The sequence below is a fragment of the Chelmon rostratus genome, chromosome 12 (genome assembly GCF_017976325.1).
Source record: "Chelmon rostratus isolate fCheRos1 chromosome 12, fCheRos1.pri, whole genome shotgun sequence".
Classification (NCBI taxonomy): domain Eukaryota; kingdom Metazoa; phylum Chordata; class Actinopteri; order Chaetodontiformes; family Chaetodontidae; genus Chelmon; species Chelmon rostratus.
Window position 1 is genome coordinate 8,702,638 of NC_055669.1, and position 24,676 is coordinate 8,727,313.

At 41.3% G+C, this 24,676-nt stretch overlaps 2 protein-coding genes across 2 annotated transcripts; one reads left to right on the forward strand and one right to left on the reverse strand.

Annotated features, from left to right (window-relative positions):
• Positions 1–225: 225 nt before the first annotated feature.
• On the forward strand, positions 226–24,410 carry cdc73 (cell division cycle 73, Paf1/RNA polymerase II complex component, homolog (S. cerevisiae)). The gene is made up of 17 exons (XM_041948854.1): positions 226–364; positions 1,109–1,214; positions 1,364–1,433; positions 1,669–1,731; positions 1,965–2,017; positions 2,985–3,073; positions 3,319–3,532; positions 5,334–5,432; positions 5,766–5,844; positions 6,233–6,297; positions 14,338–14,395; positions 16,340–16,375; positions 16,595–16,682; positions 20,687–20,848; positions 21,656–21,756; positions 22,874–23,015; positions 23,162–24,410. The coding sequence occupies exons 1-17, from the start codon at positions 234–236 to the stop codon at positions 23,196–23,198; spliced, it is 1,593 nt and encodes a 530-aa protein (XP_041804788.1). The 5' UTR covers positions 226–233; the 3' UTR covers positions 23,199–24,410.
• Positions 7,171–11,220, reverse strand: LOC121614786 (beta-1,3-galactosyltransferase 2-like). The gene is made up of 3 exons (XM_041948855.1): positions 10,268–11,220; positions 8,785–8,852; positions 7,171–8,704 (listed from the first exon to the last, which is right to left on the reverse strand). The coding sequence occupies exon 3, from the start codon at positions 8,628–8,630 to the stop codon at positions 7,368–7,370; it is 1,263 nt and encodes a 420-aa protein (XP_041804789.1). The 5' UTR covers positions 8,631–8,704; positions 8,785–8,852; positions 10,268–11,220; the 3' UTR covers positions 7,171–7,367.
• Positions 24,411–24,676: the final 266 nt, after the last annotated feature.

The following is a 24,676-nucleotide window of genomic DNA, read 5'->3' on the forward strand; positions in this document are numbered from 1 at the left end:
AGCAAGGCACTGACCCTGCCATCTCTGTCTGCCAGTGGACAAACTAGCCAAAATAAACAATTTCGTAGCAACGGTGGTATTTACTTCGACCTTGCAAATGTGTCTACTGCCAGCTTTGACAATCCAAGGGAAACTGGTCTAAAAAAGTTTTTCTTGAGATCAGGCATCCTGCGAGGCCACATCATGTTGATAACTGAGGGCTTCGCAAACACACTACATCAAGACAAGTGAAGATGGCGGATGTGTTGAGTGTTCTCCGTCAGTATAACATCCAGAAAAAGGAAATCGTCGCTAAAGGAGATGAAGTTATATTTGGAGAGTTCTCTTGGCCGAAGAATGTCAAGACAAACTACATAATCTGGGGGTATGTTAGTGCTAACATATCTGTAAATCACATCTGTAGGCCCACAGCTGAAGCTAATCGGTGCCTTGTGGCGCTAGTAACGACGTAAGGCAGGCTAGCTGCTAGATGCTAAGATGCTAACCTAACTCCTCTTCCCGTTGTTGTACTTTAAACTTTAAACACTCTTTGGTTACCTTGGGCTGATACTTGACTATTGTGATCTAGACCACAGCTCCTCTTCTCCAGCCGCCAGTCGTCTCTTTTTTAAACTTAAAATGTATTTATGAGAGAGAACGTGCTACAGCTAAACTTGCAGTAGTATGTGATGCTAACTAATTAGCGGCTTTAGCTAGCGTTGACTTGTGTTCCCATGGAGTCAGGGGTCCAGTGGCCCAAGGGGAAAGAATTATGTTTTAGTTTCTACTGTCATGAGTGAAAGCAGCTTTGTTTACAGTGCCAAAAAAACAAACTTTGTTCATGTAACGCAGAAAATGTAGTTGCACAAGGTTTAGTAGATTAACGTTAGCTAGCCGGCTAACTGTTGATAGTTCCGTGTTTAAGTTATGCCATTTCAGAACCAATGTTTCGTAACTTTAATCAAGCAATTTAACCATACTTCCCCCATATTTTAGTCTTAATGCAATTTAGATTCAGTTAAATGTGGCACCTGCTGCAATCTGTGTACATTTGACATTTTTGGTGGTCACATGCACTTGAACTTTGAGTAATGTTTATGTATTTCTTTGCTTGTGTTTCTACCTTCAGTACGGGTAAAGAGGGCCAGCCCAAAGAATACTATACTTTGGACTCGATCTTGTTTCTGCTCAACAATGTGCATCTCCCGCATCCATCCTATGTGCGAAGAGCTGCGGTAAGTGCTCTGGAATAACTGATGATAATCAAACTGCCTTATCCTGTCTGTGCCAGTAATTACTTAGTAACGACCTATTTTAGGGCAATCCCCTATTCCCCTATGCCCTGAAAGTCTTTTTGGGTGACATGATTGTATTTTGTTTATAGACGGAGAACATCCCTGTTGTCAGACGACCTGATCGAAAAGGCTTGCTGTCATATCTCAATGGCGAGAGTTGTAAGTAGCACTTGAGAGATCTGTCTTGTATGTTGTGTTTATCGTGTATACAGTGTTAAGAATTAGTTTTTCTCCAGTTTATTTATACTCTGTCCCGATTTTACATGGGTTTAAAACATTATACATGTTTATACATTTATACACAGGTTTCAGTGATTGAGCCCTATGAGGAGGAGAGTCAGTGTGCTCTAATTGGCAACTTGTTAATGCAGGTTCTAATTTTGTCTTTTCACAGCTACATCAACAAGTATTGACAGAAGTGCACCTATAGAAATAGGTTTGCAAAGGCCAACACAAGGTGAGTTCACACTATATTTGATACATGAAGTTTGAAGAGCTCGTTTCACTTGATTGCTCATTCCATGTTGATTGTTGTTTTTGAAAACTGTGATTACAACTTGATGAATTGTATCTTGCTGCGATCTCCAACATACTTTTTTTATGAAAGTGGTAGTATCTCAGTCGGGAAAGTTTGTACAAAACAAAATGGACTTTGTGCTGTGAAATAATACCACTGTTCTGCTTTTTTAGTCAAACGAGCAGCTGATGAGGTATCTTCTGAGGCCAAAAAACCAAGGATTGAGGTAAAGAGACATAAAATATTGCTAGTTGCTTAGCTGTAGAATATTTACTCGCTTATATCTATTCCACAAGCAGGAACAGTTCAGGTAGACAGAGAAGCTATAAATGACTGAGGTGTTTTGTTCATTGGTAACAGCTGGATAATCAATAAATTCCACTAAAGTGAACCAATACAAATGTGAGTAAGGAGCTCTCGTCCTGATTTGTGGTTTTCCACCACAGTCAAATTGAATTAAACCAAAACATTTACAACAATGTAAAAGAACAGCTAGAAGTATTGAACATCATTCCAATCTAGTTTTATTTGTAAGGCCTGACAAGGTCTCCAAAGAGGCCAAAACAGTGGTGAAGAACACCAGGAATGCCAGATGTTGAGTTTTCATCAAAACAAAATTATGCCTGTGTGTGAACTGCATGGCAAATTAATCTGAGCACACAAGGCCAAATTGCTTCCTATGTTACCATATGACTAGTTGCTGACAAGCAATGTAGTATTTAAAAGACAGTTTTTTCAAATGGAGTCCGGTGCTGTGCTCACTCCACGTAAGACACACCGGGGCTACATTACTTCACGGAGAACGAAGAGGGCATAACATCATCACTGATCTGTTTTAATCGAATATTCTCTGGTCTACCTAAAAACACAAAAACATAATACATCAGCATGTTTTGTGCACCGTAAGGTCCCTTGTGGTGAACAGTGCAATTTATTACCTTTTTTCCAAAACATTAAGTGTGTTGGTAACTGACTAAAAATATGATTGATTGTTTTCAAATTTGATCAAAGTGAATGTCAATGAAAAACTAGTGACTTGAATGTTTACATCCCTAGATCAAGTCACAAAAGTCCAAACAGTTGCACAAAATACCACTAACCAATGCACAATGAGTGTAGATGACAGAAAACTGAACGTTTATAAATGCACAGTTTATGTTTGCTAATAATGTGTATATTGCTTTAATTTTAAGGATGAAGAGCGGGTGCGGCTGGATAAGGAGCGTCTGGCTGCCCGTCTGGAGGGCCACAAAGAGGGCATCGTGCAGACCGACCAGATCAGGTATAATATATTTGCCCCACCTGCCTTTATATATAATGTGCTTTCTGCATGAAGCAAAACCTCTCAAGTGTAAATAATTTCACCACTGAGATGTTAATTCGATGTACTGTAGTCACAGTGTTAACTGATCAGTATTAATCTGATTGCTTTGGGTGCCATTTTTTACTCCACGTTGACACCCACAGACCTGTTCCTTAAAGCAGTGAACTGTTGCAACGATCCAAACTATTGTCCTCCTTCTCCAGGTCATTGTCTGAAGCCATGTCAGTGGAGAAAATCGCAGCCATCAAAGCCAAGATTATGGCCAAGAAACGTTCCACCATCAAAACAGATCTGGATGATGACATAACCCTGAAGCAGAGAAGCTTTGTGGATGCTGAGGTGGATGTCACCAGAGATATTGTCAGCAGAGAGAGAGTCTGGAGGACCAGGACAACCATTCTCCAGAGCACTGGAAAGGTCCGAGACCACTTTAAACTAATGCTGTCCAACCAAACAGTTTTCTTTTTCTCTTGTCAGCAATCACTTGTGTTTCCCGAAATGTCAAACGGTTTCTGCGAGAGATGTAACTGCACACAGAAGTCCCAATTAAGTTCATGCCCCGGTAGCTGGGTGCGAGCCTGGTACAGTGTGGCAAAAAAAACCCAAATACATAAGGATGCATTCCTTTTCAATGCTGAAGACGCTAACACACCGTCACTGTCTTATCCACAACGCTCTCTGCATAGCTGTTATAGCTGACCAGGTACCTAGATTGTTCCCGAACATCTGATTTAAAGGGCACACTGAGAGGTCTTTCAGCATAGGCGTTTCATTTGCGCTCGCCATAGTGTGACTGACCTGTGCCAATCAGCTTGTTGTGCTAACTACAGCACGTTGTTAACAGCGTACAGCTTCAAGTTTCTAGATGAAACTCGTTTTTGTGAAGTTCGGTTCTGCATCACCTGCATCAATCTACTTACCATGTAGTCTGTGTAGCTGCGTGCACCTGATTGTGATCTCTGAACCACGGTGGTTCGTCATGATTACACAAACCACTGTAACCCTAGCTGGACAGAATGAATTTCTGGATTTTCTGTTCTTACCTGCACATTGGCTCAATATTGAGCCTTGATTTCAAGTCAAGGATTTCTTGGCCCAAATGCTTGAGTTCACAGCTACGGTTGTCACTCAGTCATTTGGAAGCGGGAAACATCGCTGTAAGAATCTTTCCCAACAGATAAATTTAACATTGTAAGCCATGTAGATTTTCAGGTCTTCAACGTGCCTTTTTTATAACCATGGAGACGGCTGTGGGGCTCGTTACAAACAAATGTCAGACCACCATTTTGGATCTTTACTTAAGGTCACTTAACTGTACACACCTGAGTTTGGAAGCAGCTGTCCTATTTTCCAAAACCTGCTGAACTCTCAGGACAATGGCCTTGGGTGTGGGAAAATCTTACCAAGAGCCCAAGTGTGAAAATGAAAAAGTGTGTAGCTTGGTTAAAATCTCAACCAACAGAGGGCAGCATTGGTATAAGTTTCATCCAGTGTGTACTCTCAAAATGTCAGTTTTTACTAGGCTGCTGAAGGACTTTGACATGATCATCTCAAAGCCATCATAGTGTTGATCAGCTGAAATTATTTTGACAGAATATGAATAATTTCTCAAATCTTTGGATAATGTCCATACCTGAATTTGAAAACATACCTTTGTCTGTGTTTTGCCCTTTTATGCGGGGCATTTCTCACAAAGTGTGCTTCTTGGAATGTGTTGAAACATCAGAAAACTGTGCAAAGGACAACTTGTGTGTTTATTCTCACAACATTCAAGCTTTTGTCGTGTTATGTCCCCCTGCTGCGATACACGGTATGTGTGATGTTTGGTTGTCATGAGGCAACATGATGTGACACTCAGCACGCTGTAGAGTTCAGGCACAGGATGCTATAAAGGTCAAGAGATGCTGAAGTTGTAGACAGGTCTTCCCTCAGTTCTACTCTCAAATCACTTCTCTTCTTTAAATGATGAGAAAAGCAGTAACTTATTGGCCAACTAACGGTTATTTTCATTGTCGATTAATCTGGTCTATAAAATGTATAGTCTATAAAATGTAAAAAAAAATGTGCGCATCAAGTTTCCAGAGTCCAAAGACTCTTCTTTTACTGTAATTGATGACAAAGACAAGCAGCAAATCCTTACATGTAAGAAGCTGGAAGTAGCAAATAGCTAGCTCTAGCATGAACTCATCGTGTCCTGATCTGTATTGTTCCACTACAGAACTTCTCCAAGAACATCTTTGCCATCCTTCAGTCAGTGAAAGCCAGAGAAGAAGGACGAGCACCAGAGCAGAGACCAGCACAGAACACTACTCAAGCGGTGAGAACGACATTTCATGTACACTTTTTTCTATATTTCAAGGAAGTTTAAATTTGGCCAGATGCCAGTCAAAATATGGAGAATGTGTGCGTATTCTTATAGCTGTATACTAATAGGGCATGACATGATCATGTCAGGTACTACTTTACCTTACACATTCATTTTCTACAATACATAATTAGAAAGCTTGAAATAAACTGAGAGGTTGTGTCAAAAAATCAATAGTTATTTAACTAATAAAAGCAGCAGCAAGTCTATAAATGACTTCTTAGACTTACCGTACAGCTTACTGACAAGCATGTACCAGAAGTAATTGTTTCATGTTCTTTCCAGGACCCATCCCTGAGGAACAAGCAGCCTGTCCCAGCTGCCTACAACAGATACGATCAGGAGCGATTCAAAGGAAAAGAGGGTGAGTTTTACTTGTGCTTTTGGAGCTAACTATAGGATCAAACATTTACAAAGGAGATGGTGTCTTTGCGTGTGTGTTTAGCAATTAAAGAATATACAGAGTTGCCTACACTTTGATCTGTGTGTCAACATAGCGTATAGATATGATTTATACCATGACTTTTCCAAAACAAATCACAAATGCATGTTAGCGCAAGGTATAGATGCATGAAAAAGGCATTGTATATTTGCAAAGTTCTCCTTAAGCGATGACATTAAGTGTAAGAATTGAAAGGTGCAAACTTGTTACAAAATATTTTGATCATTATACATCATTATACTTACGCTATTGAAAATAACCCATTTTCTTCTGCCAGTAATCTGCAGCTTATTGTCTGTTGTTTTCTTAGAAACGGAGGGTTTCAAGATCGATACCATGGGTACCTACCACGGCATGACCCTGAAGTCAGTGACGGTAAGATGAGAGATTTGCTGTTTGTCGACAGTGTTGTAAGAAAACTAATGCCAGAGCTACACCGCATGCGAATTTCACGCTGAACACACCTGGAAAGATCTGTTTATAATTATTGGTGTCTGCGAGAGCAGCAGCTAACCAGAGCCTCGGTATGACCTATTTGACGATGACTTCTGTGTTTTGGAGGCAGTACAAACAAAATCACGTAGTGTATGATGCCTGTTGTTGTTGCCATGTAATTACTCACAGCATTCACTTCTCTGTTTCTAAAATTGTTTTTAAAAAAATCACAATTTTAAAATGTAGCGTAAACAATCTATGGAAGAAATGGTGATCTGCTGGTCTTTCTAGTTTCATTTTAATATCTTTAACAGAACTAGCATGAACCACAGAAAATGATGAGTTTTCCTTTGTCGTTTTTATGACCACCTTTAGAGGTGCATTGTCTAAAATCATATCATTTAGCTGCTTTTAGAACCTTCATTAGACAGTAATTAACTAAAGTAATAAGGGGAATGCTTGTGCCACATTAAGTCCTTCAATATACTTTTTCAGATGTAATTTCCAGAAATATATATTGCTTTGGGTTATTTGATACATAAGAAGTGGCTGTTGTCAACCTGCAACAATCTCAATCTATTATTTCACTTCATGTGTAAACAAACCTCTTTTGAAATGACTTCATTGACTGTTTGATGAATGTGTTGAATGTTTTATTGGCACTGTACCCTGTCACTCTACATGTACAGTATAAACCACATACAGAAAATCTTACCTTGTTACAAAAAGTAGCTTTTGCACCACATTAAGCACAGCTTATTCTTTTGTAGATGTAACTGTATACATAAATTCTCTAGTGGTTTTACTTATACATATAAATATTTTTCATCTCTCTCTTTTTTTTTTTTTTTACAAAGTTGGCAAACATTCATTCAGAGCACTTAATGAGTTTTTACACAACATTTCTGAAGAATTTCTATATGCTAAAAGTGTGATTTAAACACTTCAAGTTAAGAGAATATGTAAGGAGATGTAAATAATGACTTAGAGTTAAACAGTAGTGTTTTCAGTTATCGAACTGGTCTCTCTCTGTACGTTTTGTTTGAGTGTGTCCTGCCTGCTCTTGCCCTCAATGTGTTGATGCAGGCATTGCGTTTGTTGCTCTGCAGGTGGTGCCAGTATTTAAGTAGTTCATTGGGATGAAACCCATGTGATGTTATCAGATGGCTGTACTTGCAGCTGGAATAGGACACCCGCCAGTGGTTGAATAGGAATGCATTGGATGGAGGAGTGGGCTCGATCCGAAGCTTAGCCAGGCATATCCCCACGTACACATCCTCCAGATGCAGGTGGCGGATGCTTAGGGATGCTCGGTAGATTTTTCTTGCCAAGTCTCCGGAGAAGACGTAGCCAGTCCCAGAGCAGAAGGTGGGATACTTCTCACTTGGGTACAGCTCAGGGGGCATGTACCACTTGCTGTTTTTATTTCGGTTGGGTGCAAAGCCTCTCATGTTATTGCCTGTGAAATAGTTCTTCTTAGGTTTAATTTCTGGCCTGAGCAGCTTGTAAATGAGATATTCTGTGTTGACGAACATGTCGCTGTCCGTCTTCATGACATAGCTGGCTCGTGGACAGTGAATTGCCACCCAGTTCATTCCCATCAATGTCTTTATGGTCAGGTTTTTGTAGGAATCCACAAAGTCCTGCTGAATGATATCGTGATATCTCCGACTCTCTGCTTCTAGCATTCTCTGCTGTAAAATTCCCAGCTCTCCCTCATTTTTCCCCAGCAGAAACAGCCGGATGAATCCCAGAGCAGGAGCCACACTCTCGTTACCCCATGTCTGCCGTATAGCATTTCTTGCTTCCACCTGCCGAGCTTCAGTGGCTATCAGCAACACCAGAAATGGCACCGGCCTTCTCTCTGCACATTTGTCTGGCTCGTTGATGATATAAGAGAAAGGCCCATGGGTTACAGTACCACTAAATTCTCCCTCTACACTGGCTGCCAAAGAGTTCTCAGAACGTGGGTCTCCTGGAGGAGAGGAGACACCTTCGTTCTCATGGGAGCTAATATTAGCGTCAGCCTTGAAGGTTGGCTGAGGAACAATGACAAACCTCCACGCTGAATGCTGGGTGCTCATGTTCCACTTGGCTTTGGTGGTATGAAGTTCACCACCTCCATACACCACGGGATGACCTCTCCACCATGGCATACCTGTGAACCTAGGCAGCCACACCTGGTGGACCAGAAAGACCAGTACACCCAACAGAGAGAGGAGATAGAAAAGTTTAGCTGTGTGTGTACAGCAGTGGCGTCGTCGCAACTGCATGGTTACAGCAGTTCACCCAGACAGGTTGCACTGTGAAGGCTAGTCGTCAGCAGCTTCTGCCCAGGCCTTGATCCCTGGAAGCAAAGTGTATATGTATATATGGTGTGTCTACAGGACCCAATGTTGAGATCTCATTGCAAGATATTCAAATCACTTGATAATGATGTGACAAGCCAGCTGTATGGTGTGATTCCACTCCAATGTGTCATCTGTAGTGATTGCCTAGGAGACAGAGGAGAGAATATATTTCAGCAATAAGATTGATACAGCATGTCACATTCACATTTAAGCTGCTAGAATCATGTTCTCAAAAAGGTGTTGCTCTTTGTGGACAATTATGACATGACTCTGCGGTTCCCCTCAACTCTACAGGGTGATATTTATCATCTTTCATTGTTTTGGTTTTGGCATCTTTACTGTCTTTGTTCACTCTCATCAATCATCAGGCAGCTGTTTTCAGTAGAAAAAGTTAAAAGGCTCTAATAACTACCACTGCACGCTAGCTGCACCAAACTACAGACAAACAAAGTTAGTGAATGGCTGTTGAACATAAGTGGAGCATTTAGCAGGCAGATGTAGAGTTGTTGTAGACCAGGCATCTCAAACCGGTTCCATAAAGGGCCGTGTGGCTGCAAGTTTTCATTCCAACCAAGGAGGAACACACCAGGCTGGAATCAATTAATCAGCTGATCTCAGTCTTCAGCTGATAACTAAGTGATCCCTTGATGTTGATTGGTTGGCCTGATGTGCTCCTCCTGGGTTGGAATGAAAACCTGCAGCCACGCAGCCCTTTATGGAACCGGTTTGAGATGCCTGTTGTAGACCAAAACAGAGCTAAAAGGAGAGTGAATATTGGACTGAAGTCCTTCAGGTGGCCAGTAACGTGACTCCACACGAATGATAATGTTGCTCTGTGACTGCTGCAAGTGTATATAAGCAGCTGTTTCCTAACACATTAGTCCTATAAATTTAAAAGGTAAAATGTCATGTTTACAGCTCATTTTCACTGCCCCCAGGTGCCCCAGTTTTCATGATCCTAGTCTTTAATTTGAATGTCTCCCATAGTCTCAGTTCCCTCCTCTGGTTTTACGATAAGCAAAGAAAATATAATTGTATATTAAAAAAATGGATTTCTGGAGTCTGCATCACATGAAAGAGCCGTATCCTAGCCCCTGTGTACAATGTATGCTTTTCTACAAGTCTCCAGTTATTTAGTTATGGTAACATCTTATATCGCTTCAGTGTTTTCTCAGCTCTGTAGTCTTTTGCTCTTGAACAGTATCCAGATGAGTAATGGTTATTGAAAGTACAACTTATGCTTGCAGGCTGCTAGCGCCCTGAAGTGGAGTGTGTTCTCTCAGTTTTTTACTGAATTACACACAACCCTCTTAAAGGACCCCAACAAGACAAAGAGTGGTTTGTGAGAGCTCAAAGAAGCACTGCTGAAAAGACTCCTGTTGGCGGTTATGTATGCATCAACAGAAATAGAAACTAGTATTTCCTTGTTGAAGGCGCACCCTTCACATCCTGTAGGGTACAAAAAACTATTTGTTTTGAAGCATAAATTATTTCTTCAGCGTAGCATATTAATGTTGATGTCTGCGCTTGCTCTTTAAGCTTCCGCATCATAAACTCACCCGTTTCAATGTAGCTACTCATCTATTTCTGGCGTCCATCCTTCCTGAGTGTGATGAAATATAACTGTCACACAGTGATCGCCCTCTTGGTCAATGTCCCCACTGAGCAGAACAGGCTTCAGCCTGACGACTCAGATTCTGCGTTATTTCCTCTACAGTGTGTGACAAATCATCCTCTTCATCTAACACAACCCATTTGTGGCTGTTACGCAAATTCAGTCCTCCTCAGGCTTTGATAGCCATCTACCACAGGCATCCACAAATGTCTGTGTGTGCATGCAAAGGTGTTGCAGTCTCTCCATCTTCCTTGGCGCATTGTCCCCAGAGGCTTGATGCTAACGGTGCTGCGCTGCTGCTTCCTCTTGGCTAAAGGCAGTAGAGCGTCGATAGTCGGCAGTTAGCTGCAGCCCTGGGTCCTTTCGCTAGCGTCACTTGTCATTGTTTTGTAAATCAGAGCAGCAGTGGATAGATGGGTAGCATCTCTGGATGATGTATAAGCCTTGCACATCTCTGTTCATCTTTTCTTCTATTTCTGTGCTTATCCTTGTATCCCCGCCGTCTTCCTCTTTGATTCTCATGCCATCATGTCAGCGTCCCTCCCCTCCATGTGCTGCTCTGTCCTTTTTTTTCTGCTTCCACTTTCGTCTTCTCACCCTCCTCATTCAGCAGCCCCGCTTGTTGTGTTGTCTGCAAGAGGGCTAGAGGGGTGAAAGCAGCGGGGGAGGAGGAAGATGAACAGGAGGTAGTGCTGTGTGTTGTGTGGCAGCTCCAGGCTTGGTGGCAGTACGCTTTCCCACCACGTCACGCCATCTCTGCTGCTGTTGCTGCCTGCTCTGTTCAAGGGGAGGGGGAGTTGGGCTGCTGACCTATTTGTATTCACGCCCACTCTCCAGAAAGAGGAATAAAGCATTATCTCAGCTTGCCGTGCTGTGAAGTAAGAGGAGAGGAGAGAGAAGCCTTCATGTCGCCACTTCCAGGTTCGCGGATTGCCTAGCTGAACTGATTGAAAGATAGCAAACATCATGTTACACCCTCTTACTTGAGCAGTGACCACACTGACAGTGCAACTCAAAACCATGTTTTGTCTTTTAATGTGTCTCCTTTACGGGATGATGATTAAAATACAGATAATTAAAGCAATGTTTGTGCTGCCCTCATTCAGCCGTGGTGGTCTGCAACTCATTCATTTAACATGTCCCATTCAGGCATTGTCATTTTAATTCTGCCACGGTAAGACTGGGAGAGGTATTCAGTTATTGTCTTTTATTTTATTTTTCCTCCCGCGGATGGTAGAGGAGGAGGAGGTGCTTGTGTTTTTGCATGTGTGCTCACTGGTGGTTGGGATCCCTTCAGATGCTCTCTGCACACCTTTTTGTATGTCTGCAGACATACTGCTGACATATTTCACAGTTCTTGGCTGCTAACAGGAATTCCATACTATTACCCAGCACTTAATCTTACCTCAGTTTTTGCAAGCACTGTATGTACAGTCATTGCTTATATGTTGTTTGTTGTTGGACTATAAAAGCGAGCACAGTTGTCTTGTACAAATCATTTTACCTAGTTTTTTGGTATTATCTTTTATTGTTGTGGGCAACGTTGCAGCTCAGTGAGCAGGACTGCTTTAAGGTACAGATGTAAGACTTTTCATTGATTTAATGGCTATCATCCCAGATGGGCGGCTCTTTTAATCATGCAATCCCTAAAATACTGTTTTGTAAAAGCTGTAATGTGGAGCATCTCTTGGTGCAAAATGTTTTTTCATTGGAGAGAAAGTAGAAGTGGCCAAGCTGCGGCTCAGCTGCAGACAAGCAGTTCGTCTGTAATTGACAGTGATCCTGCAGTGCTGCTGATAGACCCTGCCCTGCAGCTAGTGGGATGAAAGGAGAAAAAATAAACTTGGTACTCATCAAGAGAGCTTAAGGCCCACTAATAGTTGGTTGTTTACTAATTCTTTTATATTGTGAAAGTGCTGACAATGTGCAGATGGTATCCTCAGTGCTCAGCCGTTTTGACATTAGCATTGCTTTGATTGGCGGGAATGAACTGTCCTCGAATCCATGGACAGCATGTGGACGAGGTCTAGTAGGTCCTGCAGGAGATTTTTTTTAATTGCTGATGCTGAAAAGTCTATATCAGGCATCTCAAACCGGTTCCATAAAGGGCCGTGTGACTGCAAGTTTTCATTCCAACCCAGGAGGAACACACCAGGCTGGAATCAATTAATCAGCTGATCTCAGTCTTCAGCTGATAACTAAGTGATCCCTTGATGTTGATTGGTTGGCCTGATGTGCTCCTCCTGGGTTGGAATGAAAACCTGCAGCCACGCGGCCCTTTATGGAACCAGTTTGAGATGCCTGGTCTATATTAACCTTATGAAATATTCAGTGCTCATTATTTTTACTGAGGACACTTAAATAATGTATTGCAAAGGACCTCTTGAGCATGATAACAGGAACTACACACAGGTCTCTTACATGTATAACATTTTGAAGTTATTTTTATATATTATATTAGCAATATTATGATCCAAACCAAATATCTTTGTACTTTTAACACTTTAGGAGAGCTCCAACAGTGTTTGAACACATTTTTGTGGTATCTCTCAATCACATGCAACATACACCTTATCTTCCCCGTACCCCTGTAAAACCACTTCCACACTAATCAGTTAGTTTACTAATCATTTCAGCGCTGGTTGATTTGTCTCACTTTGTCTTCCTAATGACACTTCTTTTGAAAAGACCACAAGCTGACGGAAAATGTATCGTTATTATGATTGATTAGTCATGTAAATAATGAATGAAGTAAAAATTCCAAACGTTTGTTCCAGCTTCTCCTATTAAAGCAGCTGCTGGTTTACATTCTGGTAAACAAGGTATCTTTCAGGTCTTTGATTGCTGATCAGAAAGCACAAGCAATTTTAAGGCTTCACTCAGGTCAGGGAAATTTTAATGGATAGTTTTCACACGCCTGTCGTTTTATAGACAAACAGACAATCAGCAGATTCACAGATGACAAAAACAATTATTAGCTGCAGCCTTAGAATAAAGAGAAAGGGATCGATCACTTTAGTGCTGCAAGCGACAGCTGCATATTTTGAATTCCCTTTTCTGGAGGATTAGGTTACCCAGCGCTATGCAGCAGCTCAGGTTGATGTACTTTGATCCAAGTGCACAGGCCATGTTCTGTACGTTCAAAGTTCAATATTATTGAAATCGTATTGTGTGTTGAATTAATAATTGAGATAGAATAGATAGATATGAAGTTCAATAAGTTACATAAGTATGATTTAAAATCCTCTTTCTGTTAAAACAGAGCAGTTTCATTTCTTTTTCCCTTTGTTGTCAAGCTGATTAAATAAATTTTGTAGTCATCTTTATTTTTGTAATGTTTCCCTTTGCATTCAGCCAGAAGCTCAGCCTTTGCACAAATCTATCAGCAGGTTATTTTTTCTACTGTTATTCATTTACGACATAGCTGTGGTTATGTATGTTTTGTTGTTTCTTCCTAATTTTGGGATGGCATGGACTGTCGAGCACAACACCCTGACAGTATTGGCACTGAACTAGCCTCAGCCATAGGCCAACCAGGTCTGCACGTTTCTGTAGCTCCTCTGTCAGAGGAGCTCCAGCCTGCGGGAATGTCACTGGATGATGGATTACTGCTAGACTGTGACCCCTAGTGTAGCCCCCCTTTAAAGCCACCATCGCTCCATCCACCACACACGCACAGGCACACTCCCACACACACTTGCCTCTCTAGAGGGAATCAATAGTGACCTGGAGGTAGTGGAGGATGAACAGCTATCAGGAAAGGACCGTGTTTTCCAAGGAGAATTCTATTGCAGCTTTTAAATTGAGCTTCTACCATTTTCCCATGACTTCTTTCTGAAACCACATTTTCTTCGCAGACTGTACGTGACTGTTTATCACTTTTCATAACTTGATGAATGTTGTTGAGCAGTCAGAGCAATTCATTACTATTCAGTTAAGCCTTTGGGCTCACATGCACACCAAAGCAAATGACTACAATTACTTGGTTAAAGACTCGTGTTTTGTGTTTTCCAGGAAGGAGCCTCTGCTAGGAAGGCCCAGACCCCAGCGCTGCAGCCTGTCCCTCGTCCAGGTTAGTATCTACACACGGTTTGTCTGCCTACAAGGTTGCAGAATGATAATTTGTTTAAATAAGTGCTTTTTTGGATCGTACATCTTGTTCTGTTTTAGAGGGAAAAAGTGAGACAATTTTTTTTTTGCATACTGTGTCCCCCAAACAATCCAACGTTTAAAGTATTTGTCAGAAAACAAAAAAGATGCGCATGATGAAAGATTGTCACAGGCCAAGTAGGGCTGCGTAATATGGCGAAAAAATAGATATCTTTTTTTCCCTGCAAAATGCAGGAATACTCGAACATGATTAAAACATCCCATTTTTAGGATTTAATGTGCATGACAGTTCAGCAAAATAATAAAAGATGTGAACCACCCAGTAGTGGTAGTAGATGGTGAGTGATACCTTTTTGTACTTGTTATAACTTGATAGATGTGTACATGGTCATGTAATTGGGTTTCCTCTCTAGAAATCTAGCTTTATTAACATGCAATAATGTAAATGTAAAATCAGTCCGTTTCCATGCAGTGGACTACACTTGCACAAGTACACGTTATTTCCAATTAGGCCTGTGCGGAGTGTTCTCTTTCCCCCCCTCAACTTCTCAAGGGTCGAAAAATGTGCATCAAAATCTCTGCACTCCCCCAAAAATTGCATTTAAATTTTATAAACTGAACTAACTGATTTTCACCCAATGTCACCAAGTCCCATCTGTCCTCGCTGTGGGGGGTTTCCTTCCCAGTGCTGCCTGAGTTGGGCAGCAGTCTGCTTGTGTCAGTCTTTTGGATGCATCACCCGCAGCTTCAACAGGGACAGTGAGAGGAGAAACCACTGCATTATCCTACCAACCAATCAGTCACACTCTTGAGACACTAGCTGCTGCTACATTTGAGGGGATTTCATGACCAGGTTCTGTACTCTGACAATTTTGCCACGCTTTTTCTCACCCACAGACAAAGATTAGGAGCTGAAAAATTAGCTTCACATTTACACATGACCATACCCCAGAAAATGTCTGGAATGAAACTTCCTCTGTGAAAGGGACTTTTGTTTGGTGAGAAGAATCACATGTCTGTCTCGCTCCTCAGCAGATACTGACCCAAGATTTTTTTTTCTTTGCTTTTTGTCCGAGAGTATGCCAGAGCACATCAAAGCAGCATCAGTCTGTGTGTCGTGAGAGTGTGACTGGTCGACAGTGAAGCATTTGACTCAGCAGTGATACAGATTAATAGAGGAGCTCGACATAATAGACGAAGAAGGTGTTGAGAAAGGAATGCAGGAGTTCAGCCCTTGCTGCCTGGAGCTCTCTGGCTTTGGATTTTATTTTGGAGCCATCTGCAGCAAATAGCATCTGAGGTATTCCTCCAGCTGCAGCATTTAAATGTCCAGTGTGTAGGATTTATATGCAACTAGCAGAGAGGTTGCAGATTGCAACCAATTGAATACACTACAGTACCTCACCTCACCCCCCCTACAGTGGTTGCCAGGTTGCTAGAGCCAGTGTTTGGTTTGTTGGTTCTGTTCTACCGTAGAAATATGGTGGTGCAACAAGACACCATGGAACAGGACCTGCTCCCTCTGTAGATATAAAGAGCTCATTCAGAGGTACGAAAACACAAAGATTCTTATTTTCAGGTGATTATAAACTGATGAAAACACAATTATGAGTATTATATTCCATTTCTCCCAGTAAATCCCTGTAAATCCAACACACTGGACTTTTAATACTACATGCTAGTTATTGGAATTTAGTAGTTATTGGATCCCTTCAACCTTATCCAGTTCATTTGAAAATAACAGCAGGGGAAAATGAATATTAACAAGAGTAACCTGTAAGAGAGCTGTAGGACAGCAGAGGATCATTTGTAGCATTATTGTGCCTCCTCTGTGTAATCAGACGCTGTCTACACATGTGAATGTGTATGTGCAATTTTCACATTTTCTTTGTCTTTCTCCCTCTAGTTTCACAAGCCAGACCTCCACCAAATCAGAAGAAAGGTACATTACTTTCACTCAGATGGATATTTTTGGCATTCATATAAAATACGGTATTCTATACGTTACGTAATGTCATGTAATATAAACCAACATTAATTTATAGATCTGTGTCTATTTTTTATTCATAGTTCTGAATAACTTGTCTGTCATATAAGTGCCTTTATTTGACTATCTGCCCAAAAACTGTTTTTAAGAGCTTTTCGTATGATTTCTGCACAGGGTCCCGGACACCCATCGTCATCATCCCCGCCGCCACCACCTCACTCATCACAATGCTCAATGCTAAGGATCTTCTGCAGGATCTAAAGTAAGTGTACATACTTATGGCTCTTTTTATCTCCGTGTTTATCATGTATTATTCTGCTCACTGTTTCACTTTCATGACCCCACAGCAACAAGTCTCTTATAGGATCTTGTATAATTTCCTGAATGTATTTAAGTGTTGGTAAAAATACCAAATTTTCGTTACATATGCATTCTGAATATTTAAAATTGGCTTCCTTACTCATTTTCAGCACTATCAATATAGCTGCACCAGCTGCACCTCGTCTCACTCACTTGCAGCGCTGTCTTCTTCTCATCACTCACCTCATGCACTCCAGTTAGCTCAAGACAGCCTGTGGTATATTGCAGGTTTTGTTATGGTGCTAGCCCATTAAAGATGACAAGTGCAGAGCCTCTGTGACCAGTTTTGGTTCCCAAAAAAAAAAAGATATGTAAGTGATGCATATATGCAGAGCAGCTTTGAACAAGATGGCAGAGTAAACTGCTGTTAAGTGTGTTGTCCTGTTATTGGCCCAACACCTATTTGTAATTCTCAAAGCTAAGCTGATCCCGCTCAGATCATCGACCCTGAGGAATCTCAGACAGCAGAGTTTCAGCTGATAGGAAAATACTTCATATTCAGCAGTAGATTCACCTAGCACACAATGCTGTTTAATTTCTAAGATAAGTTGATCAGATAATTTAATTATTGTTAAAGGTCAGGTCTAAAGAGGAAAAAAAAGTGTTTCTAAAAAACTGTGATATTTGATGTTTACTCCATTCATTCTGCTGTCCTCTGCTACTATTTAAGAAAAGAAAAATCATACCTCATTGTCATGTTATAGCCTTGTAATATTCATCTTTTAATATAAATCCAAAATTGTATGCCCTCAATAAGATTCCAGTATCGTATATAGTAACACAAATGTCTTATGTGCTTTTTAGTTTTTAATGTCAAAACTACAGAGAATGATTTAAAAATGTAAGCCAATAGAAATGAACAAGTTAAATGGGTGCCAGAAGTTGTTGAGGTGACCCTGTTTTTGTAAGTCATGAGACTGCTGCACCATCAGGGAAGAAGCTGCTGGAATCAAATGGTGACCAGGACAGGGCCAAAAATAGATCTCTGTGGCACTCCACAGGCTCCAAACGTTCTAGCATAAGATAAGTTAGAATGTTTACGGGCAGAGATTTAAGGAGGATTGTTATCCTCCAGACTAAAACCTTTCATATCAAAACACTTTGAAAATGTTTACTAATGAGGTCACACTCACACAGCAATCAGATTAATATAATGCTGCATGAATTTTTTTCTTTTTTATCATAAAATCAGTGTAGGTGTCATGGCAGCAAACTAAAACCAGCTGTACTCTTTCCGAGTTATTAAATTGAATTAATTGAACACATGAGCAGATAATGTAGTCAGTTCACGCTGTCCCTTGATACACCCAGTGGCACAGTTAGTTCCTTTCCTCTGTAATTACAGCAATTAAGTGTTGCACTAACAGAGTCGTGACAATCGGACAGTTCCTGATTATATAACAGCTGCATGAGAGATGTTGGTCATACACAGGAGCTCAGAAAAGACAGATACACTTTTAACACTATCATTCATTTGAAGCGTTGATGTAATAAGAGATAAGACAAAGGACGACTGTCCAGTTTTGAATCTGACGGGGATGTAATCAGGACGGGAAAAGATCTTCTTCTTAATGAAGCCCATTATCTGAGCTTTAATTGAACTGTAACTACTAAACATAGCAGCTATGATGAGGTTCAACACAGCACGTCTTATTTCACCATCACGAATTAGTTCAGATGTAATCTGGGAGGCTGGTGAGGCAACTGTCAGTTATGACGACAGAGGCGTTGTGTCTGATGCTGGCAGTCTTGTTTGCCAAAAAAAAGAAGAAGAAGAAGAAGAAGAAAAACAGGAAAGAACGGCAGTGGATGAGCTATAACATCAAAAGTAAATGCAGGAGGCGGTTTAAACTTAAGCCCATTCAATCGTTATTTATACATCTACTGGGCAGCATCCGGATAACAACTAGGACAGATAAAATGACTTACACTAATAGTCATTTTATTTCCATAGTTATTTACTCTACAAGGAGCAGGCTTGGCTGTAGTAATGATAAGCATATTCCTGCGGTTAGGACCAGGAATGATGTTCTGAACTCGCCCGGCTGATGAAGTGCTTCCACTATTTCTCATCCACATTTGCCTTTTTTGACTCGGTCATGGTTCTCCCTCCAGGAAACATCAAATAGGTTCAACAAACTTTCCTTTCTTTCGTTGTCCCACCTGACAGCAGCAGCCTCACCATCACCATGGTTACCTGACTGCGCTCTGGAGAGAGCACTTGATTGGTAAACACCCAGGAACATGTGGTGGGAGTTGTCACATTAGGCGTGTCAAGACAAAAAAATTCCAACATGCTAGTCTTTTCATCGGATGTCGTGGGGCGGCCAGTTGTCGTTCACAATCAGCCGAGACGCTGGTAATTAGTGGGCCAGGACAAGATCATATCAAAATTGGAAAATGGCCACAAATACATATTTACATATTATACACTTGACCCGTTTCTGAATCCAGCTGGCATCTGTGGAAACTGTCCGTGATTAACCACAATGTAGCGAGCACGTCTGTCTGTTTATATGTGCATGTTAAACAAAACAATCTCCAATGTCTCTATTAATGCTAATAGAACAAACAAAACTGAAGCCTACAACATTACATTACACAAGCTCTCTTAAAACCCCTGAAGATTTGGTTTCATATCTTAATTGGCTTAACGAAAAGTTAAACAAAGTTAAAGTTCAGACAAAAACAGAATTTTTAAACAGTTTAACACTCATTAATGTGATATCATCAAATACCAAACCGAAGTTGAAACAAAACTACTCTAACTTAGCTTAGCTTCTGTAAAATGGGCAATAAAAAGGAGCCTTTAAAATGACGACTAATGCCGTGTTTTTGTACACTGGCCATAAGATAAAGAGTGTTAGTACCTGGTTCAGAACAGGTTACATTATTATGCAGCTGTTACTGGAACACATGCAAGAGAAAACGCCGTAATTCTCTTTCTGTTCAGAACAGCATAAGAAAATAATTTTGTTTTCAGATAAAGCATTGGTAGAGGGTTTCAGTAGTGATAACATCACACAGTGTGTCACCCAGCTCAGCATGCCACCCATGCCTTTTCATGGAACGTGCAAAGAACCAGCCCTGCAGGCAGTGAATCACATAATGCCCTTTTGATGCCACCAACAAAAAGAATGTTAAATGAGTTAGTGGCAGCCAAAATGACCGTTCACCCAGCCCCCCACCCCCTCAGTTACTCGTGCCTTCTGCTCTCACACAGCACAAAAGCAGGTTGCAGTGATAACAATGGCCGACCTATCACGCACAGTTTTAATACAGTCACCCTTGAGGCAAAAGCAGCCACTGACACGACAGCCGTCACCCAGGGTTTTTATCATAAACTACAGTTGACACTGAAATAAAAAATAAGCAGTGAAAAAATGGTTGTAAACTGAAACTCAAATAAGAACAATACATCTTTAAAAAACAAAATATATTGCCTGCTTACTGAACTAATTAAAATAAATGCAACTTCATTTTCGTTTGTAGTTTTTAGCAGTAAGTAAGCTCTTATTATGGTTTGGCAACAATGTGATGCACGATGAAGCGTAAACTTCTCCGAAACCAATAAACATCAGGACGGAGCTGCTCACGCTAGCCTAAACTAGCTAATGTGGCTGCTGTGAATGAAGGTAGTTAATGGTGTGCCAACTCTTGGCCTCAGAAATAATTGTCGGTCACTACTGTTGATGGTAAGCTAGTGAGCCGGACATGCTAATGATTGCAGCTAATATTAGAGGAGGAAAACACACTGTTCCTTACAATTTTACTGTTGTATTTTTAGTTTTGGAAAGAGTAAAAAATAAAGTAAACCAGTAAGTACACTAACAAAAATGAAATGAAGTAAAGCTAAAAAACAGAAATATTAATGAGAAAGTATACACTTTGCTTGTACCATGCTAGGTTTGTCACACCAGAAGAGAAGAAGAAGCAGGGCATCCAGCGCGACAATGAGGTCCTGCTTCAGAGGCGCAAAGACCAGATCCAGCCTGGTGGCACAACGCTGAGTGTCACCGTGCCGTACCGCATCATTGATCAGCCGCTCAAACTGGCCCCGCAGGACTGGTGAGCATTTCTTTAATGTTTAATAACATTTTTCCACCAAACAGGAAGCTGATGTGAAGAGAGTCCGCAGGGGCTCAGGGGTTTACGTAGCATGTGTGAAATGTTTAACTTACTGGCCTCTTTATTATGAGCTTGTCTGATGAGAAACTCTGGTCCTTTTTTTTTGTGTAATATAATCACATATATTCTTGCATTGTGTAGTCTTCAGAGGGTTTGAATCTTTTCCACCTTGAGATTCTGTCTATCTGGAGATGAGTAATTACAGTTGCACAGCCTGTTGTCGGCCTTCATCACTGCATGAAAAGACCACTTGTCAGTCCACTCCTCAGATGGCTCAGTTGTTGACATCAGTGTCAGTGAGATTGAGTCATTCGTGTTTGGCAAATGTGACTCAGGGTTGCACATGCAGTCTGTGTTATAAGCAAGTTTTGTTTTTGAGGATATTTAGAATTTGTGTTATAATCTAATTAGTGCACAATCCTGCCCTCTTTGTAGTTCCGTTTGTTAAGTTTTACGTGTGAAGAGGTTTGTGTTTTTTCCATTTCCTCTGAGTTGGATTTTGGTTATGTTTACACCACCCATGTAGCAGCAGGGCTTTACATCCTGGTGTCATCATGGTGGCACAGTGGTGTGTGTTGTGTCATTCTTCCCTCATGATGTCGGAATAGTGGCTTATTTAAATGACAGTCCACAATATGCAAATCATACAGTATAAAGTGCATTAAATCTGCCAACTAACAACCCAGTTCACAGACAAACACCTCATGCATGTTAACAACACCAACCCGTGAACGTGTCTTCCTGCAGGGATCGAGTGGTGGCCGTGTTTGTGCAGGGTCCTGCCTGGCAGTTCAAAGGCTGGCCGTGGCTGCTGCCTGATGGATCCCCTGTCGACATTTTCGCCAAAAGTAAGTGATGCAGACTGTGACGTTCTCTAGAAATGTAACCATTCTCCTAACAAGACATCAGTTTGTGGTTGCTAACGTTGACAGAGTGGCTGCAACATTTAAATGGGTTGTAATTTTGAGTTATAATGGGTCCAGTGTGTCAGTGTCTTGTTTCCCACCCGTCTTAAATCACAGACGAGTAGTTAGGTTTCACATTTGAGAGCTGAGAAGCTGCTGGAGCTCGAGGTTCAGCTCTCAGAGCTACTTAATTTCCACCATGAAGGTGGAAGGGAGTTCATACGTCAGGTTTTCCTTCATCTCTATGAATTGTTCCAGACAAACTGACACTTTGGAACAATTTTACTTTGTGTGATGTTTGCAGCTCCAGCAGCAACAAGGCTCTCCTTCACAAATTCTCCTTTTTTTGAGTTGTAGCCTCTCAGCTATTAGCTCGCTCAGCTCAGAGCACGTCTTCATATCACCGTCTCTATCAGAGTGTGGTCTGGTGAAAGCTGCTTGTTTGTCACCCTCACCCATGTAAATGCATTTGTCTTCGCAGCTCATCCAGTTTAGCATGTTTGTAGCTAAAGATGACTCTTGAGATTAGCCTTTTTCGTCCCCACAAGCCAATTTAGCCACAAAAATGGTTTGTCCATTTTTCTTGGAAAGCACAACACTGTGCACCACTAACGTTTTGTTGACCGATGGCGTGATGCGTGTTCGTGATATCAGCCGCTCTGTGTGTGTTGCATTCAGGGACCGATTGAAATACATGTAGGTTGCTTTTTTATGTAATTTTGGAACTTGGTGGAATAACAACACAATTCAGAAGGCATGTCTCCATTCTGCCAGCAAAATCATGAGCACCCAGCACAGAATTCGGTTTGTGAGTGCCGCAAACTGCAAACCATAATGTTCTGTGCAGATGAATCCAGCTGATTCATGTGTTCTCTGTAAAGTGACAGCACCATTACTGTGGTGGCAGAATCAAATCGAATGCATTCACTGACAGAGAAAATAGATGTTTTGGTGTTTCGGTTCAGTCGGCAGTTGTAAAAACATATATTTTGTGGAAAGAACTTCTACCCTCAACCCAAATTCATCTGTATGAGTGTGTCCGTGTGCGTTTCTTCTCCAGTTCGAGCCTTTCACTTGAAGTATGATGAGGCAAAGACAGACCCCAACGTGCAGAAGTGGGACGTGACCGTCCTGGAGCTGAGCCGCCACAGGCGCCATCTGGACCGGCCTGTCTTCCTGCGCTTTTGGGAAACCCTCGACAGGTCCGTCTTTATTCCTCTGCATGTTTACATAAGTGTATCCATCCGTTTGTTTGTCGCCTGTGCCACTGTAAATTGTCATTTAGCAGTTATGTAGAATTGCGATCAGACAAACTCACCCTTCCTCCCTTCTCTTTCTCGCCGATCAGATACATGGTGAAACACAAATCTCACCTCAGGTTCTGAGCCCAGATAACAGCGTCCATCCCCGACCTTCCAACTCTTCTCGGCCCACCTCTTGCAGAGGCGTAGCCCCTCTCATCCAAGCTGCCATCACATTTTCCAACATGATCCCCATTTTAACAGGAGAAGGAAGACAGATGATCCAGTGGACTTCCTCCAACACGTCCTCGAGGACTCCTAATGCCGTGCGCTGGATATGTTGCTCTGGACACTGGAGAGGAGATTAAGGGGATTTCTGTGTTTTTGTTGTAATTGTTTTCTAATGCTTTCATGTAGTTAAAAAACAATATCAAAATATGTTTTATATAAAAAAGGCAACATACTGTGGAAACAATGTGAGATATTAAGTATCATAAAGGGGTCAGAGGGAGACGTTTGCATTTTTGTTCATGAATTGTCAGTGAATTCAACTCTAAAGTGTTTAGATTGAGAGAAACATAAAAATAACTCTCGGTACAAACAAGTGGCCACGTAGTTTGAGGAAAGAGACTTCCTTTACACTTACCTTCTTTATTTCGGGTGTTTGTGGTCTGAATGTACATATGTGATGAAAACGCGTCGGAGCCAAAGCTCTTGGAGCAGAGACGAGGAAGCAGGTAAGTGATTTGTGCTCTGCTCTGGCTCAGTCAAATGATCTCAGACAATTCCTAGCTCAGTTTATGACAGATCAGCACATTGTCTTGGTCATGCAATGACCTTGTTAAAGTCTCTTTTTTTTTTTCTTCTTTGTTGGTGTTGTGCTAGAGGAGAGAAGTGATGGAAAGTATTGCTTTAAGTCATCACATGAAAATAGACAATAAAGCCTCAGAGAAACTAATGTCTGTGTACTGCCTGTTGTAGATGGTTAGTGTTCACTTTCATCATCTGTTTCACGGCTTCACTTCACGGTTTTATTTGATCGGAGAAGTGTTAACACATGCAAGATCAATGTGACTGAGAGGAGTTCCTGCTTTAGGTGGCTGGAAACCAGGCTGGATTACACCCAGAAGTCTCGGCTCCACTGTGTGTTTGCACCACTAAAGTACAACATCAGCTGGCTCATGCGGTACCTCGTACTGTTGTGCACCTGCCTTGTAACAGGAGCCCTGTGTCAAAACCTAGTTGTAACACCTCTAGCATTGTAGTTTACTGTATATTGTGCTAAAATGGTGCAGAATTAAACCTACAATAAGCGATTGCTTTGGCCACTTGGAGTCGGCAGAAATGAGCTGTGACCTCAACTTTTAAGTTAATGTGGCGAACTTGTTAGCAAATTGTTGTTATCTGAATAATAAATATCAGTTGATGTATCAGACAACATGCAGTGTTTTAATATAGCTCAAAGGAAGAGCCGATGTCAGATTTAGGTTCCCCGAGGACAGAAAAAGCAACATCAAATGAAAGCTAAAACGCATCTGTTTGCTAAGAAGTTCACCATGTCAACTTCATGTCAGTGTTGGGTTTAGTTTTTTTTGTTTTTTTTTTTTTTCTGCTGAACGGCC

Excerpts from the sequence above, each read along its gene's own strand:
- cdc73 (XM_041948854.1), top strand. The coding sequence starts at position 234 with ATGGCGGATGTGTTGAGTGTTCTCCGTCAGTATAACATCCAGAAAAAG. Across the intron at positions 365-1,108 it reads ACAAACTACATAATCTGGGG|TACGGGTAAAGAGGGCCAGC; the intron begins GTATGTTAGTGC and ends TTCTACCTTCAG. Across the intron at positions 5,845-6,232 it reads GCGATTCAAAGGAAAAGAGG|AAACGGAGGGTTTCAAGATC; the intron begins GTGAGTTTTACT and ends TTGTTTTCTTAG.
- LOC121614786 (XM_041948855.1), bottom strand. The coding sequence starts at position 8,630 with ATGCAGTTGCGACGACGCCACTGCTGTACACACACAGCTAAACTTTTC.